Raw genomic sequence first — 17,216 nt, 5'->3', positions numbered from 1 at the left:
GTAAAAAGTAATTATATGAACTGGTTTTGCATTACCGTTAAACCTACTAGTTACTAAGAATTTTTATTTTTCTCTCATCATGGCATTGTATATTTTGAGTAAAGAATGAAATGATGTTTCATTGGTCTAGATTTGAAGAAAGTTTATAGTCAGTAGTATTCTGTCTATAGCCTGTTTTCATATATTTTCATTGATTACATTTTTTTTTGAGAGGGCATCTCTCATATTTATTGATCAAATGGTTGTTAACAACAATAAAATTCAGTATGGGGGGGTCAATGTTCAATGTACAATCATTAATCCATCTCAAGCCTAATTCTCGTCAGTCTCCAATCTTCTGAAGCATAACGCACAAGTTCTTACATGGTGAACGAATTCTTACATAGTGAATAAATTCTTACGTGGTGAACAGTACAAGGGCATTCATCACAGAAACTTTCGGTTTTGATCACGCATTATGACCTATAAACAATCAGGTCAAATATGAATATTCGTTTGATTTTTGTACTTGATTTATATGTTGATCCCACATTTCTCCCTTTATTATTATTATTATTTTTATTTTTAATAAAATGCTGAAGTGGTAGGTAGATGCAAGATAAAGGTAGAAAACATAGTTTAGTGTTGTAAGAGGGCAAATGTAGATGATCAGATGATCAGGTGTGTGCCTATGGACTAAGTATTAATCCAGGCTAGACAAGGGCAGCAAAACATCCATGGATGCAGAAGATTTCTCTCAAAGCAGGGGGGGTGAGGTTCTGAGCCTCACCTCTGTTGATCCCAATTTCTCACCTGATGGCCCCCCTGCGACTGTGCCTGTCTTAGGTTGTTCCTCCCTTGAGGAATCTTACCCGTCTCTGGCTAACCAGTCATCTTCCGGGGCCATACAGGGAAATGTAAAGTTGGTAAGTGAGAGAGAAGCCATATTGTTTGAAAAGGTTAGCTTTTTACTTCTTTGCAGATTTATGCCCTGTGGCTTCTATGCCCAGCACTTGTCTCGAGGTATCTTTACCACCTGGAGGAATTATGATACTCGGTAAATTTGATATGAGGCACGAATTCTATTTAAGGGTTGTAATTAGGAAGGAAGAAGAAAAGCTATAGATGTAGCATATGGAAGGAAACATGGGAAGATTGATTATTTCTTTGACATATCTTCTTGTATAGTACCTTAAGTATGTATAGGTTTTAAACTACTAACTAATTTGTACACACATATTAACATAATAGGAATACGGTGACATAAGCAAAGCAAATCTATAATTACCATCCATCTCCAGTGAAGCCAAGAAAACCATTTAGGCACCCTAGGCATTTGTGAAAATTTATCTATGATATGATGGATATTGTCCAACTGTACTTGAACCATCAGACAAATTAAAGCAGCCCATTTCTGGGATCTGTTCACATCCCATATGTTCTTTTAACCATAGATAGTCTATAGTCATGAGATTTTGGAGTGCTACAACTTGCACCCCTCCCAACTCCTGGTTGAGTTCCAACAGTACAGATCTGGTCAAATTCGTTGTCTCACTGTATGCACATGCCAGCCTAGACATCTCCCTCCTCATTCCTATGGCAAGCCCAGGAGACGGTGGGGTGGATGCAGCCACAACCGCAGCATCGTCCGGATCCCTGTGGAGGCTTTTTGATGATCATCCCCCGGCACGAGTCCTCCAGAGAGTGCTGATGCCGGAAGCTCCTCCTCATATCGTATCTTAGTTCATTTTCTGGGTATCCAAGCTAGGCCTTGATCTTCTGCGTAGAAACAAACAGACCCTTTGCCCACACTTTGACATGCCCTCTATACCACTGTGCAGAACTCATTGGAGGTCAGCACACAGTAACTGCTTTTTTTTTTTTTTAATTAAGAGAAAGGAATATTATCAGAAAAGAGTACCTCCATAGCTGATCATCTGACACCCTTTAAGTGATCAACATTAAGGATATTTAAAGCATGCGTTGATCTTTGATTTACCAATAGTTTTATCCTGTTAAGGAGTAATCCCCCTTTTCTTTCTTTCTTTTTTTTTTTTTTTTTTAATTTTTAATGTACACTTACATGAAGAATACTATGTTTACTATGCTCTCCCCTATATCAGGTCCCCCCTAACAACCACATTACGGTTACTGTCCATCAGCTTAGCAAAATGTTGTAGAGTCACTACTTGTCCTCTCTGTGTTGTGCAGTCCACCCTCCCCTTTCTCCCTCCCCCCATGCATGCTAATCTTAATACCCCCCTTCTTCTCCCCCCCCTTATCCCTCCCTGCCCACCCATCCTCCCCAGTTCCTTTCCCTTTGGTACCTGTTAGTCCATTTTTGGGTTCTGTAATTCTGCTGCTGTTTTGTTCCTTCAGTTTTTCCTTTGTTCCTATACTCCTCAGATGAGTGAAATCATTTGGTATTTCTCTTTCTCCGCTTGGCTTATTTCACTGAGCATAATACTCTCCAGCTCCATCCATGTTGCTGCAAATGGTTGGATTTTTCCACTTCTTATGGCTGAGTAGTATTCCATTGTGTATATGTACCACATCTTCTTTATCCATTCATCTACCGATGGACATTTAGGTTGCTTCCAATTCTTGGCTATTGTAAATAGTGCTGCGATAAACATAGGAGTGCATCTGTCTTTCTCAAACTTGATTGCTGCGTTCTTAGGGTAAATTCCTAGGAGTGGAATTCCTGGGTCAAATGGTAGGTCTGTTTTGAGCATTTTGATGCACCTCCATACTGCTTTCCACAATGGTTGAACTAATTTACATTCCCACCAGCAGTGTAGGAGGGTTCCCCTTTCTCCACAGCCTCGCCAACATTTGTTGTTGTTTGTCTTTTGGATGGCAGCTATCCTTACTGGTGTGAGGTGATACCTCATTGTAGTTTTAATTTGCATTTCTCTGATAATTAGCGATGTGGAGCATCTTTTCATGTGTCTCTTGGCCATCTGTATTTCTTTTTTGGAGAACTGTCTGTTCAGTTCCTCTGCCCATTTTTTAATTGGGTTATTTGTTTTTTGTTTGTTGAGGCGTGTGAGCTCTTTATATATTCTGGACATCAAGCCTTTATCGGATCTGTCATTTTCAAATATATTCTCCCATACTGTAGGGTTCCTTTTTGTTCTATTGATGGTGTCTTTCGCTGTACAGAAGCTTTTCAGCTTAATGTAGTCCCACTTGCTCATTTTTGCTGTTGTTTTCCTTGCCCGGGGAGATATGTTCAAGAAGAGATCACTCATGTTTATGTCTAAGAGGTTTTTGCCTATGTTTTTTTCCAAGAGTTTAATGGTTTCATGACTTACATTCAGGTCTTTGATCCATTTTGAGTTTACCTTTGTATATGGGGTTAGACAATGGTCCAGTTTCATTCTCCTACATGTAGCTGTCCAGTTTTGCCAGCACCATCTGTTGAAGAGACTGTCATTTTGCCATTGTATGTCCATGGCTCCTTTATCAAATATTAATTGACCATATATGTTTGGGTTAATTTCTGGGGTCTCTAATCTGTTCCACTGGTCTGTGGCTCTGTTCTTGTGCCAGTACCAAATTGTCTTGATTACTATGGCTTTGTAGTAGAGCTTGAAGTTGGGGAGTGAGATCCCCCCTACTTTATTCTTCTTTTTCAGGATTGCTTTGGCTATTCGGGGTCTTTGGTGTTTCCATATGAATTTTTGAATTATTTGTTCCAATTCATTGAAGAATGTTGCTGGTAATTTGAGAGGGATTGCATCAAATCTGTATATTGCTTTGGGCAGGATGGCCATTTTGACGATATTAATTCTTCCTAGCCATGAGCATGGGATGAGTTTCCATTTATTAGTGTCCATTGATTACATTTTAAACTTCTTCAAATCTAACTCTAAGGATTGATCACGGCCGGAAAAAAGGATATCTCTAAAGCATCAATTTACAATATTCTAATCAATAATGGAACAGTGAAATGATTTAAATCTCCTTTGTCATATTTAGAGTTTTGAAAAAAGAACCCTTTCTTAAGACCTAGATACTGAATCCATATTTTCTTCATGCAATTTGTGTCTTGTCTTCTGGGGTAAATCTTCCCTGAGGAGCCAACAACCTGGGGGTCGAGGTATATGTGAAAAATGACTAGAATTCACTGGGATACCTGAAATAATAAAATAAGGCTTCAAAGGAGGCCATGCTTCAGTTATCTTAAAGTATCTAAGCAATGTTATTAATAATAATGCAAAATTATTACTAACATAAATGGCTAATAATAGAGAATTATTATGGAAATATGGTCTATTGTGATAATTGGATGTTATAAGCTATTAAAATATCTTCCAAAAATTTTAGTGATATAGGAAATGATATAGAAAGCAAAGAGAAAAGTAGACTGAGGACCAGAGGCATACAACATCACAGTCAAAAGAAGGGTTGCTAGCAATATCATGTGCTACACTAAGTTCAAGAGCAAGGACAATTGAAGAAACCCATTGTGTATAGAAATAAGGAGACCCTAGAAGGAGTTTGGAATCAGAAAAGACCAAAACTTAGGCAATTTGACTAGCCTGCTAGGGATATTTTTTTTTTTGATGTTCATTAAACATTGGTAATACATATATATTAAAGTATTACCAACATTTGGTAAGAATGAACCAATGTATAGGGTACATATATAGTCAATATATGTATTGTCAGTGTATTTATACATAAGTATAAAACTATACCAATATAAGTATATACACATATCTATGTTTATGTATATATATTTTTAAAGCCAGGTGGGAAAATGGAGCTCATGCTAGGTATTTCAATGGAGAGATGTAATATAAAGAATGAACAGTTGTAGGAGATGACACAGAGATTAGAAAGGTGATTTCACCCCCAAGACTACAAAGATCTAAGAAGAAAGTGATGTTATACAAAGACAGGAGGTGACCGCAGCAGGAGCTGAAATTAGTAAGGGGGACCACTGCTGAGCACATCCCCTGACATAAAGCAGGAGAGAATATCCTGGCTTCTCCCCTCTTCCTACCTTCATCCCCAGCAGTGCCTCTCTTTAAAGGGCCAATTTCACAACAGCTAGTTGGCAAGGAGCCTGAAATATATGGGACACAGGAGTCATCTGTCTGGGCTACAGAGCAGAAAAGAAGTGGGGTGGGGGACTGGAAATGTTTATTAAGATATTTATATGGATTGAAATGTGGCTGAGAGGTGAGCTTTATTAATGGACTAAAGCATTTAGCAAAACACGTAATGAAATCTATTTCTCTCTGTCTTTCATAACTAAGGTGAGTAAAATCTTGTCTTTCTCTGTGAGCAGAGCCATAGAGTAAATAATACCAAAGAGTTATTTTCGAACTGTCTGATTTTAGTGCATCATAAAAATACTTCAGTTGTGTTTGAGTGCACTTTGCTGCAGCAGTTTTCACATGAAATATTCACATAACGAATCAAAATACCTACAGCACTTAGACACTTAGAATTTAAGATCTTGCCTCATAAGAAACTTGAAAATTAATTTTCTGAGTATAGTAGTTTTTTTCAACCTATAATACATGTTCTGTAGAGGAAATAAAAGGTTTATAAAATTTAATAGTCAACAGTAATTTCCCTTATGGAAGAGTTATAATTATCTCTAAAATATGTGATACATCTATTCAGTGTTACTGCATAGTTCTCTTCCTGATAGTAAGGTTATTGAAATGTACTCCCAAGTTAGTTTCTTACAGGTACTTTCTCTTTTATACAAAGTCCAGACTTAAATATTAATGGCCCTGGAATGGTTAAAAATCAGAATATTTTTATTGTTTTTATAATTGCCTTGTTTTTATTCCCAATCTCATTGCACATTTAAGTCACAGCACAATTTATTTTAGTAGTCTTTTTGAAGAAAAAAAAATACCACCCATAAAGAGAATCAACTTTGTTTCTTGACATGAATCTTGGGCTTGAATTAGACATATCTGTGATCTCACGTTTCCATTTAATGCCTGAATTTTCTCATTGCAGACGTTTGGAACAGAACTCAATCAAGATCATCCCTCCTGGAGCTTTCTCACCATATAAAAAGCTTAGAAGAATGTGAGTGAATAATATTTTGGAAAATATGTAATTTTTAAAATCATATAGGTCATGACTGTACAAAGACATCCTTTAAGTATGAATATTGAAGTGTTTGACAGCTTAATATTTTGTTATATGACTCTGTTCACTAGTTCTATAATATTATGTCAAAAGTTATATGTAATATTTTTTAATTCTCTCTAATTAAACCAATTGACTCACACCAGTATGAATGTACATGGTTACTATAGTACACAATCAAATCTTTGATGTCCTATTTTCAGAAATAAGACCTGGTATCTTTTATAATAATTTAAGAAAATAGCCAACAATTGATACAAAAGTATGGTTTAAAAAAATTATGGTGCCCCAAATGTTTTATGTTGCAAATTTTATACATGTATTGATAGGTAGGTACAAAATTGACATGTAAAGGCAATAAATAGCTTTCTCCTGCAGTAAATATCACTGACATTCTATTTAATTTAACCTAACCGTATTTCTAATCTTAGCGACCTGAGCAATAATCAGATCTCTGAACTAGCACCAGATGCTTTCCAAGGACTACGCTCTCTGAATTCACTGTAAGTATTGAACACATTGTCCAAGGAAAGCACAATACACAACTAATAGTGGCTTTGTTTTTAAACATTTGGATTTAAGAAAAACATTCCTTGAAGTTTTTTACTACGAAATATTAATACTATCAATTGCTATTAATCAATGAATTCTGCCCTTTTTTTATGGAGGTCTGCTACCTGTCACTAAAATCAGCCAGTTTTTAGGGGTATATATTTTGGGATTTAATAATTTTGCTGTTTAGAGAACAAGAGTAATAGCCCCTTTTCTGGACAATTTCTTGTTTCTGAAAGAAAGGGAAAATGTTTATTTTGGACTGCTCTGGTCAGTGTTGTATTTATAATCCTTAAACTGATAGCCACTGCCTCTGGGGACAGTAAACTTGCCTTTAGAGTGATGCTGGGTGGAGTCTGGCAGAGAACAGTTGAAGATAACTGGTGAGAAGCCCTCTCACCTCCCTGCTTCATTACGTGAGACTTCCCTGAAAGAACCAGCTGTAATCTCTCCCAAGAACCAAGATAAGAAAGTATGAGAGCTTTTTCATGTCAAAGGACTTTCAGGGAGATAGCTATGTAAGTTAAAGTGGTTTTAAAATAAATGGATAAAGACTGTTATTCCTTCAAACTTGTAGAACATCTTCAGAAGTCTACCAAGTTAAGACACCTTTATTTCAAATTTTAATTTTAAAGTCTGTAAATGGAGGCTGACATGTCTTTTTTTAAGGGCTGATGCTTAGAGAAGGGATCTTATCGAGGTGCGTTACTGCAGAACACTCAGGAATTTCAGAGCTGGGGTAGCCAGTGAGAATTCCACTTTACCCATGAGCACCTGGGCTTTATGTGACAATTCACTCTCACCAGACCAAGGAGAGGACTAGGTGAAGTGCTCACCTAGTTACATGGAAATGGATGTTGCTATGCTGGGCTGCTCAGAAAACTACAATGTCTTGGAAGAAAAGTGGAAAACTCACTTCACAGGCAGTATCTACTTAGGTTCATTTTTCTTTTCTGTTTGGAGTTTTTTGTCTTTACCATAGGAAGTCCAGTTTTAGAGAGAACAGTTCCTGGCAGAAAACGTAGAGTGGCATCCTGTATTGATCTCACATTGGCCGGTCAGATTCTAAAACAACAAATTTCCATGTAAAATTCAATTAACTCACCCAGTCAAACTGTGTTACACCATTCTAGACAGTAATACTATTCAAAGCAAATACAACCTCCTGGCCATACAAAAGGACAGAACAGAAGTCAAATCAATACCCCTTGGAGTATCTGTGCCTCAAAGATAGCCATTCAATGTCATGAGAGAGAGAAATGGTTGGAGAAATCTTATATTTGCTTGCTCACAGTTTGCTATGAAGCTCTCTTATCTTAATAATGCTATTTGACACTTTTGGGGTTATGAGGATTAAAACAAATGCTAGAAAGAAATACTAAATGAATAAATGGAATGTCTAATTTATCATTTATCACAACATATTTTGTGATACAGTTATATATATATAGTTATAATTAGGGATTGTATTATAAATTTTTACTAGTCTATATACATGTAATAAACTAGTAGCAAATAGTAAAAGAAAAGCACATGGGAAAGAGCACGCTTACTGGACTGGGATCTCGCTCTTCGTGGGCTCTTAGAAAAGCATTCTCTTGACATTCATTTATTTTTTATAACACTTATTTTATTACATATTATTGCTATGTAATTTTGTATAGATTTTGTATAGTAATCTTGTTTAATTTAATATACTACATATTGTTAACAAAATATCATTCAGAATAAGGTATTTATTGAATGGTTTTATCCTCAGTGCTTTTTATTGCTCTCACTGTGACATCCACAAAACTTTTATAATAGTTAATCATGATTTCTTAAGAATTTAGCATACCAGTATATTAACCATTGTCCATAGACATTTTTTCGTGTTTTCCATTTACTGGCTGGAAGCTTCCTCGTATATTAACAGAATAAGAAGTGTTGTGGTAGTATAGCGTCCTGGCTAAGCATGTAACTTGAGGACACCAGGTAGCTTGTGAGCAAATGCTCTCTCTTTACTACGTACAGAGCTGAGCTAGTTATGATTTTCGCTGTGCTTCAGTTATCCCATCTCTCAAAACGGGAATGACGTCACTCCTCGGCTGGCTTTGTGAAAGCACAGACTAAAGATTTAAAAGATACCAGATATGGCCTTGGCAGATTCTTCTCCTGATACTTACTGATGTGTATGTTCTGGATTTTAATTATCCCAGGGAATTTTTATACCCTCAGACCCTCACCATTATGGTTTTCCTCTTTGTTTTCATTAACTCCTCGCAAACTACTGTGCTTAACTTTTTCTGATTTCCTCACTACCTACCTCCCAAATTCCACAGAAGTCTACAGTGAAAGATTGCTGTATTTTGATTTTGATGGTTAAATCTATAATTCCTACAGTCTTTTCTTAGATGGATGTTAACTCTCCTGCCCAGCACCTTACATGTTCCTACTGGTTTTCAATGAAAATGAAAATATAGCAATATAGCACCCTCTGTTCCTCTTTACTATACTCCTTAAAAAACGGCATAGTGGTTTAATTCCCAAATACACAGTGTTTTTATTTTACAAGCATAGCTCTTCGATATTTATTTGAATAATAGTCTATCCATAGCATCTTTTCCATGATAGCCAGTTTATAGTCTATTTGAATATGTTTTCTCTTCAGTGATTCTGATTTCTGCCCACATTCAACAAGGACAGGAGACTTCAAAGTCTGGCCTCCAGTGCTCTCTAAATCCTACTATCCTGAAAGTCGAAGCTCACAAAGGTGAGGCTGGGTCTAGGACTCAGCCTGCCTTCCAGTAGCAGGTACAGGAAGAGCTGCTGTTAGAATTCCCTATTCCAATGGACTCTAAAACAATTATCTTATCAGCATAATTGCACACTGTATATAGTTGTTGCATATAACTCTTATATAAGAAGACTGTAGAGAAGCTACCCAAGTTGTCATTCATAGTATTTGGATTTAAATCCCTCAACTATTTATTTTCTTTGCAGCTAAATTCATTTTAATTTGCAATTACTTTTTAAATTTTCTTTCCCTCATATGAATGTAGTGCATATTTTCTTTGATCTTCTTGCACTTTCTATCTTTATGTGATGATATGTCTTTCCCCCTTTTTATAGATTTTGGCCATATTTTCGTGACTGTCATCCAAATTTTCTGTCCTGGTCTTTACATTTTTGATATTTTTAACTTCTTTTTCTTTGCTGCCATTTTGATATCTCTGTGTCTAGGAAACTGTCGCCAGCCCTAGTATTGCTATACATTTTTGTAGAGCGATCTCATTCCTGTCACATTTAATATTTCTTTATTATATTATCTTTGATTTCATAGTCTATACAGAAATAGTGCCCACACAGATTCCCTGCATCCTTTTTTGATTTTTTTCCTTTATCCCCCCATGTACACAAATTGTGTCATTAGCAATAGACATCTATTTTTTAACATGATCTTAAAGAAAAAAATAATTTGTTGGAAAAAGATAGTTTCACAATATAAATATGACACACCCCCTTGCTGGTCCTCCTTTCATGCTATTTGAGCCAACCTTTGAAGCAAAGTGAATAACATTCTACTGAATTATTTGACTCTTAATTCTTTTTGTTTTATTGAACTATCTTGATACGCAATCTTATGTTGGTTTCAAATGTATAAATGCAGTGGTTCAACAGTTACCAACATTATCAAACCCTCACCCCCTTCTAGTGAAGTTACTATCTATCAGCGTTAGAAAGATGTTACAGAATCACTAAGCATATTCTCCATGCTGGACTACCATCCCCGTGACCAGCTTATTCACGATTGCAAATCGTTGTGCCACTTTATTCCCCCTCCCCCTCCACCTTGGTAACCACTAATCACTTTTCAGTCTCTATGCATCTACTGCTGTTTTCTTCCTTCTGTTTTGCTTTGTTTTTATATTCCACAAATAAGTGAAATCATATGGTATTTGTCTTTCTCCACCTGGCTTAATTTGCTGAGCATAATACCCTCTGGATTCATCCATGTTGTTGCAAATAACAGGATTTATTTTATTTTTATTTTCCTCTTAATTCTTATGAGGGAGTCCCCTAAAATTTATATGCATCCTATTTCCTTTTTAAATCTCAATGGATTCAAAATGTGAAATTCCTTCAACATTCAGAGTTGCTCTTTTGGGGTTGCTCTTTGAAAACACACTTTATTCATTTCCTTCAGCTGGATTCTGTTTAATTGGACAACAAGCTTCAAACCTAGCAAAGCTGTTAGCATGTAGTAAGTACACAGTGCCTGCTTTTGAATGAATTAATGAACTGAATATCCAGTATCGGTGCCACCTTGGTCAGCTCATTTTTGTTTCCTAAAGCCCTCTGTTCTCTTACTCTTGACATTAAAACACACATTTATTCTTGCTTTATTCTTTTTTAATTCCATTATCTCTTTGATCCTGACATATAGAATTTTCTCTTTTGTTCTTTGATTTTTTTAAATTGTTTCTTCTCTAATCTAATCTAAAACTTAATTTACCTTTAAAAAAATCTATATTCTATGTGTATGAATTTGTATGTTATACTAAATAGATATACCATTGGGATCAGATACATATGGAATGTCTCTTTACACAGTATAGTACTTAGCTTTATTCCCTTGGGAATTTTCTTCATATTTTGTAAATAAACCAACATCCTGGAAGAGAACAGCTTTTCCCTCATTTTTATTCATCTATCTTGTATTGTTAATTTCTCCCTTTTCAAACAAAGCATATATTGCTACCAATATTAATTATTAGATTCTCATTTCAGCTTTTTCCTTTACACATTATGACATCCATTTATTTATTTTCCAAAAGAATACTTTTCTGGTTTTCAAGAGAAATAATCTCATTGTAGAGAGTATTAAAAAAAAAACAAAGAAAAAAATATATAGATGCAGATTCAAATCACTTCTAGGTAACAAATTGCCTGCCATCCAGAGATTTTCCATACATTTTCTCTGCATATCTGTATACATTTTTCTAAACAGAATCAGTATCATACTATAATATACTACCTAGTATTATGCTTTTTTAAAACTTAATGTTATATCATGAACACTTTCATGTCACTATGCATTCTTGAACATGTGATTTTTATCAGTGTGAAATATGTATTTAAACAATACCCTTATTTGAGATTTGAATATCTTTGATTTGTGTTTAATTTCTGTTAGTAATTATGACCTGACTGACATTTTGTACATAAAATAACATGTTTGTCTCTGATTAGTAAACCCCTAAGAGTGAAATTAAGTTAAAATTTATGTAAATATTTTTACAGTTCCTTATGTATGTTTCTATATTGTCCCCCTAGAAAGTAAAAAAGTAACTTCTGTCTTTTACATGTGATTACTGTGCCCCACTTTTGGGGATTAAAAGTAGGCAGACATCATTGCAGACCTGTACTTAATAGCCAACGTGAATCGACCATTTCCATTCATTTGCTGTTGAAATCCTCTCATTTCATCTTTTTTTGTTAATTTATCCCTTAATATGTTCATCTGCTAGTGTAGTTCTTCATTTTTCTCATAAAATCATGTTCACTCATTCACTCATCAATTCAATATTAGAATGTTACTGTATACCCAAATCAATGCTAGGTGTCATTAGGGGAATTAAGCGGTGGTGTTTGCACTTAGTGGCTACAGAAGTGGGTACCATAAGGATACATTCCTATCCATATTTCCCTGGGAAACATGTATATTTCAACAATTCTCCTTTGTTCATATTAATGATCACTTTCTCCACATATCTTACATTTCTCAAGAATACATATGTTTATGTTTAACAGAAGCCTTTTCTTTGTGGGGATTTCTGTCATTGTTTATCAATATGATAAGCTGAAAACTCATTCCTTTAATTAGCAATGGATTTCACATTTATTCTTTTTTTGTTATAGACAGTATGTACGCATTTCATATGAACTCTGTGTGTGTGTGTGTGTGTGTGTGTGTGTGTGTGTGAGTGTGTAGAAATGCATGACAACATCAGACATTTGCATGGAAGGGCAATAAAATTATAAATTGTGTTAACTTTTGTGAATTTTACTTTGTTTTTCTGTTTTCTAAACTTCCTACCATAAGTATATAGTATATATCTGATCTATAGTCAGGAATAAAAAATATATTTAAATTGAAATTTGTTTACTCAGCTATAACTTTGGTGATCTATGGAGTGCTTCTGAATCTCCTAAATGCCTGAATATATATGTGTTTGATGAATTTGTTATGCTGGTTTAGTATCTGATATTTTTTTCATTTGAATCATGTTTCTTTTAGTGTCCTCTATGGAAATAAAATCACAGAACTCCCAAAAAGTTTATTTGAAGGATTATTTTCCTTACAGCTACTGTAAGTATTTGTTTGTTTCTGATTTGTTGAAGAAAATGTTCTATTATGGTCAGTGTACTATCTCCTGTTTTTGTGGAAGCTTCAGAGAAGTTCAGTCCCAAAATGATATAGCTTAATGAAATATTTCCTTAATGAAACAAGGAAAAGACTTGTCCACTGGAACTAACATTAATGATGGTGGTTTATTTGAAGACATAAAACTTGGAAGTTGTCCCAAAACCTTTCTCTCCACACTGTCATCAATGTATGCATCCTGGCTGCTCTGTCATTGAAGCCTATGTAATCTCTTCCCTTTGGGAAATGTCTCTGTCTTGATTAAACAGTAGTTGGAAAGGAGAAAGACATCATGGTGTGTTTATCCATCTTTGTCCAAAGAATATGCAGGAGAGACAATACTGGAATAAAATCCCCCAAACAAGGATGGTGTTCAGTAGGCCAGAACACAGTAGGAACACTCCTGCTGGTCTTTAGTGAGAAAATTATCTGTGAGTCCCTGGATTTTATCTTTTAAGACCCCTATGCTTAGACAGTAGCTATCACTCATTTGCCTCAAAAGAAATATTTACTATACATATTAGCAAAATAAGATGTGATCCCAGCTGTTTTAATGAGTATATATGAAAAGGAAATTGGAAAAAAAAATGCTAACGTTAAGATTTGTGTTGGATCATCAAATTCTGTTCAGATCACCAGACACCTCATTTGGGCACACGTTGGCCTAGCTGCTGTGGATGCAAAGATGAGTATGAGGTAATTACTTCTCTCATCTAGATCACAGTCAGCCTCAAAATTCTGAAGTTTAGAGTATTATTTCCTCCTTGGGGCATATGCATTCGTTGGCATGAAGGTTTATGCCATTTCTTTTGGTAAAATTTTTTTCCTAATCCCACAAATTTCCCAAATGTAGACCTTTTCCTTACTTGATGAATGTATGTATGTTCATGACTACATCCTACTATCTATCTTTTAAACTTTCCATCACAGTCTAGAAGCCTATGTTTTATCATAACTCAGTTTTCACGCACATGTACACATGAAGCAAATTGTTAACAGAACAATACCCCTACAATGTGTAGTACTCACCATTTGTTCCCCTCACCCCACTTTGAATGCTACATAACCCAATCAATCAATTTAACAATGGACCAAAGAGTCATGCATGGTAAATGACTTTATTTGGACCTCAAATAATTTTTTAACCCTTGAAATTGAGTTAGTAAATAGTTTCTGATCTTTTATAGAATGATTCCATACCCATTATAGGTAGCTGCACACATTACAGGTACAGCTAGATGCAGTAGCCAAGGACTGCCTGACTATAGGTACTGCCTGGCTAAATACTTCTCTTATTTCTTCTCTGCCATTGGTCACACTTTGCCAACCTTACTCTCCTTGACATTTACCTGCAATTTCTTTTTACCACTGTCCTGCCTAATATGAACACTTACAATAATGTCTTTTTTTTCTTTCCACACTCACTTATTGATAAGTCAGTGTAACAAATTATTAATAAACCCATGGGATCCTTATGTAGATAAACCTTACTTAAAAAACCACCTTTGTTCCACTGCCTAATGTTTTCTCTCTAGATTAAAGCCCTTTCGTAAGCCTGAAGGGCTGAAGCCACTAATGCCACACAGTTGCCTCTTTACATCTAGCTGAGAACTCGGTTAAGTATCTCAGATCTGCTTGAACCGATAAGGTATTTGAGAAAAAGTAGGTAAATGGAAAGAACAAAAGAAATCGGTGTCCAGTATATTTTTTCTCTAATTTTCGATCACACAAATGTAAAGTGAGCACGAAATGCTCAGAACAGTACCTTCTTCAGTCGTCTTCCAGGATCCCCCCCCTTTTCCTTGTCCTACATGTTCTGTTCTCTGACTCCTCTCTTCAGTTTGCTAACACTAGGGACCATGGTCTATAGGACCTGTGGCTCAGAGTGGGGAGAAATGAACTTAGCATTCCATCCCTCAATCCATGCCTCTAAGCTTTTAAGTATCATGTGGACCACAGAGAGAGCCGAAACTTCGGCTTCTGAAGGGGGATAAAAGCAGGGCAGCAAGGAGAATCACCACAGGGAAGTCATAGCTTTACATGTACATGAATACCTAAAAAAGCAAGCAATAGAACACAAATGCCCTATGTTACTCAGAGGTAGAGATGCTTGTGATCAAGGAGAAAACATTTTTCAGTGCGTTAGGTAATAAGGCATACAAATCCCAACCACATAGCACACATTTTTGAGCTACTAAATATTTGTTAAAGTCTTAAAGCACTGAACTAAATAGTGATAGAAAAAAAAAAAAAAAAAAAAACCTCTGCCCACAAAAGCCTAATCTGTCTTTCGACAAACAAGTGGGCCTGTGTGAAATAGATGACAAGACTAAGGACCACTGGATCACTTCCTTTGGAATCTAGGAGAAGGAATACTTGAGTTGGGTGGAGGTCATGTGCTGGGAAGGGTGGGCCTTCTGTGAAGTCTGGATAAGCCAGAAGGTTGAGGAAAGTGGACAACAGGCCACGCATGTTCCAGGTGAGTCCAGCACAAACAAAAGCTCAGACACAATCACATACAACCCATAAGAATGGTGTTTGCCAAAGTATGAACTGTAAACTGCAGTTCCACAGAAGATCGGTGTAGAATATGGGTAGAATATTCTCATGAATGAGAAAAAACGAGTTTGTGGGATACTGTGTTACACCAAGTTCAGTGGGTATTTTAAAGGGGACTTTAAGAGAGTAATGTACCATGTCACTCCCCAGAGGGTAATAAAGTTTTAATATTTTGTTGAAGACCTAGTAGATGCCAGGCACATGGGGGCATCAGGGAACAAAATAAATATCACTGCTGTCTGGAGCGTCTATCTTTGGGGGAGGAACATGCAAATGAAAGCAGTAACATACTAAATAAATCATGCAGAACAGAAAGATGTACTTACAAAAACTGAAAAAGTAGATCAAGGTAAAGGAATTGAGAGTGCTGGAGGTGGGGGAGAGGGCAAACTAAGGCTGACAGGATTAAAGAGAGTAGTCAGGGTGAGCTGAATCCAGGGGGTAAGATTTGAGCGGACTCAAAGAAGCAGCCAGGCCGATGGCTGGGAGAACTTTCCATCCCACCAGGAGGCCTGCATGGCTGCTGCTGAATAGCTCCAGGAGAGAAGTTAGAGATCACAGGGTTCAGAAGGGGGTGGTAAAGATCCTCTTGGTTTTTAAGGCTATTGTCAGGACTTGAGTTTCACTCAGAGCAAACTGGGAGTTATTGCATAGTTTTGAGAGAGGGGTGATATGATCTGATCTGTGTTGTGGAAGGCTTGCTCATGCTTCTGTTTTCAGAGTCTGCTGAACTTTTTCATAGAGCAGCTCGAGGGACTAATGTTTTAAGGTGCTTTTTTATGGCGTCCTTGACAGCAGAGGCTGGGTCTCACCTGCCTCTGGCTACTGTGCTACATCTACATCTTCAGAGAATATGCTTAACAATTTGTATCAAATAAATATATAAATACCACCAAATGTAGGCATTCATTACAAACATGACACTCATTTTAGCTGGCATAACCCCACATCTTCAGCCTGCAAAGCTAAATTATTACAGTTAAAACATTAGCATTGAACTTAAATGCATTTCTCGATTGGGTTTTCTCAAAGAGTACAGAATCTTCAAGGCGGGTTAGTGAGATGCTACACTTTAATTCTACGACTATTTGATCAAACAGATTATTGAATGCCAACAAGATAAACTGCCTTCGGGTAGATGCTTTTCAGGATCTGCACAACTTGAACCTTCTCTCCTTATATGACAACAAGCTTCAAACCATTGCCAAGGGGACCTTTTCACCTCTCCGGGCCATTCAAACTATGTATGTATATATGATTTGGATCAAGTTTGATGACCCTTGTTTTCACTCTGAGTTTGAGAGTTCAGTTAGTTGCAAGTTATGTATAAAAGTGTTCTGTATGTGTTTCTGAAAGGCATTTGGCCCAGAACCCCTTTATTTGTGACTGTCATCTCAAGTGGCTGGCGGATTATCTCCATACCAACCCGATTGAGACCAGTGGTGCACGCTGCACCAGCCCCCGGCGTCTGGCGAACAAAAGAATTGGACAAATCAAAAGCAAGAAATTCCGTTGTTCAGGTAATTTCACACTTCATGTGACATTTCCCTGTGTTACCAAAAACAGTGGTTATGTGGGACCTAGAGACAGCTGA

The 17,216-nt window shown here is 36.4% G+C and overlaps 1 protein-coding gene across 3 annotated transcripts in view; it reads left to right on the top strand.

The window, feature by feature from the left end:
- The window catches only part of SLIT2 (slit guidance ligand 2), a 361,018-nt gene that overhangs the window by 264,048 nt on the left and 79,754 nt on the right, over positions 1–17,216 (top strand). For all 3 annotated transcript variants that reach the window (XM_073237782.1, XM_073237781.1, XM_073237780.1), the window contains 5 exons: positions 5,971–6,042; positions 6,537–6,608; positions 12,938–13,009; positions 16,723–16,866; positions 16,979–17,142. In XM_073237782.1, coding sequence (XP_073093883.1) covers positions 5,971–6,042; positions 6,537–6,608; positions 12,938–13,009; positions 16,723–16,866; positions 16,979–17,142 — 524 coding nt within the window. The remainder of the gene's footprint in view (positions 1–5,970; positions 6,043–6,536; positions 6,609–12,937; positions 13,010–16,722; positions 16,867–16,978; positions 17,143–17,216) is intronic.

Source organism: Manis javanica, chromosome 5 (genome assembly GCF_040802235.1).
Source record: "Manis javanica isolate MJ-LG chromosome 5, MJ_LKY, whole genome shotgun sequence".
Taxonomy (NCBI): domain Eukaryota; kingdom Metazoa; phylum Chordata; class Mammalia; order Pholidota; family Manidae; genus Manis; species Manis javanica.
The sequence above is the reverse complement of the archived record's forward strand: the minus strand, read 5'-3'. Positions and strand labels throughout refer to the sequence as shown.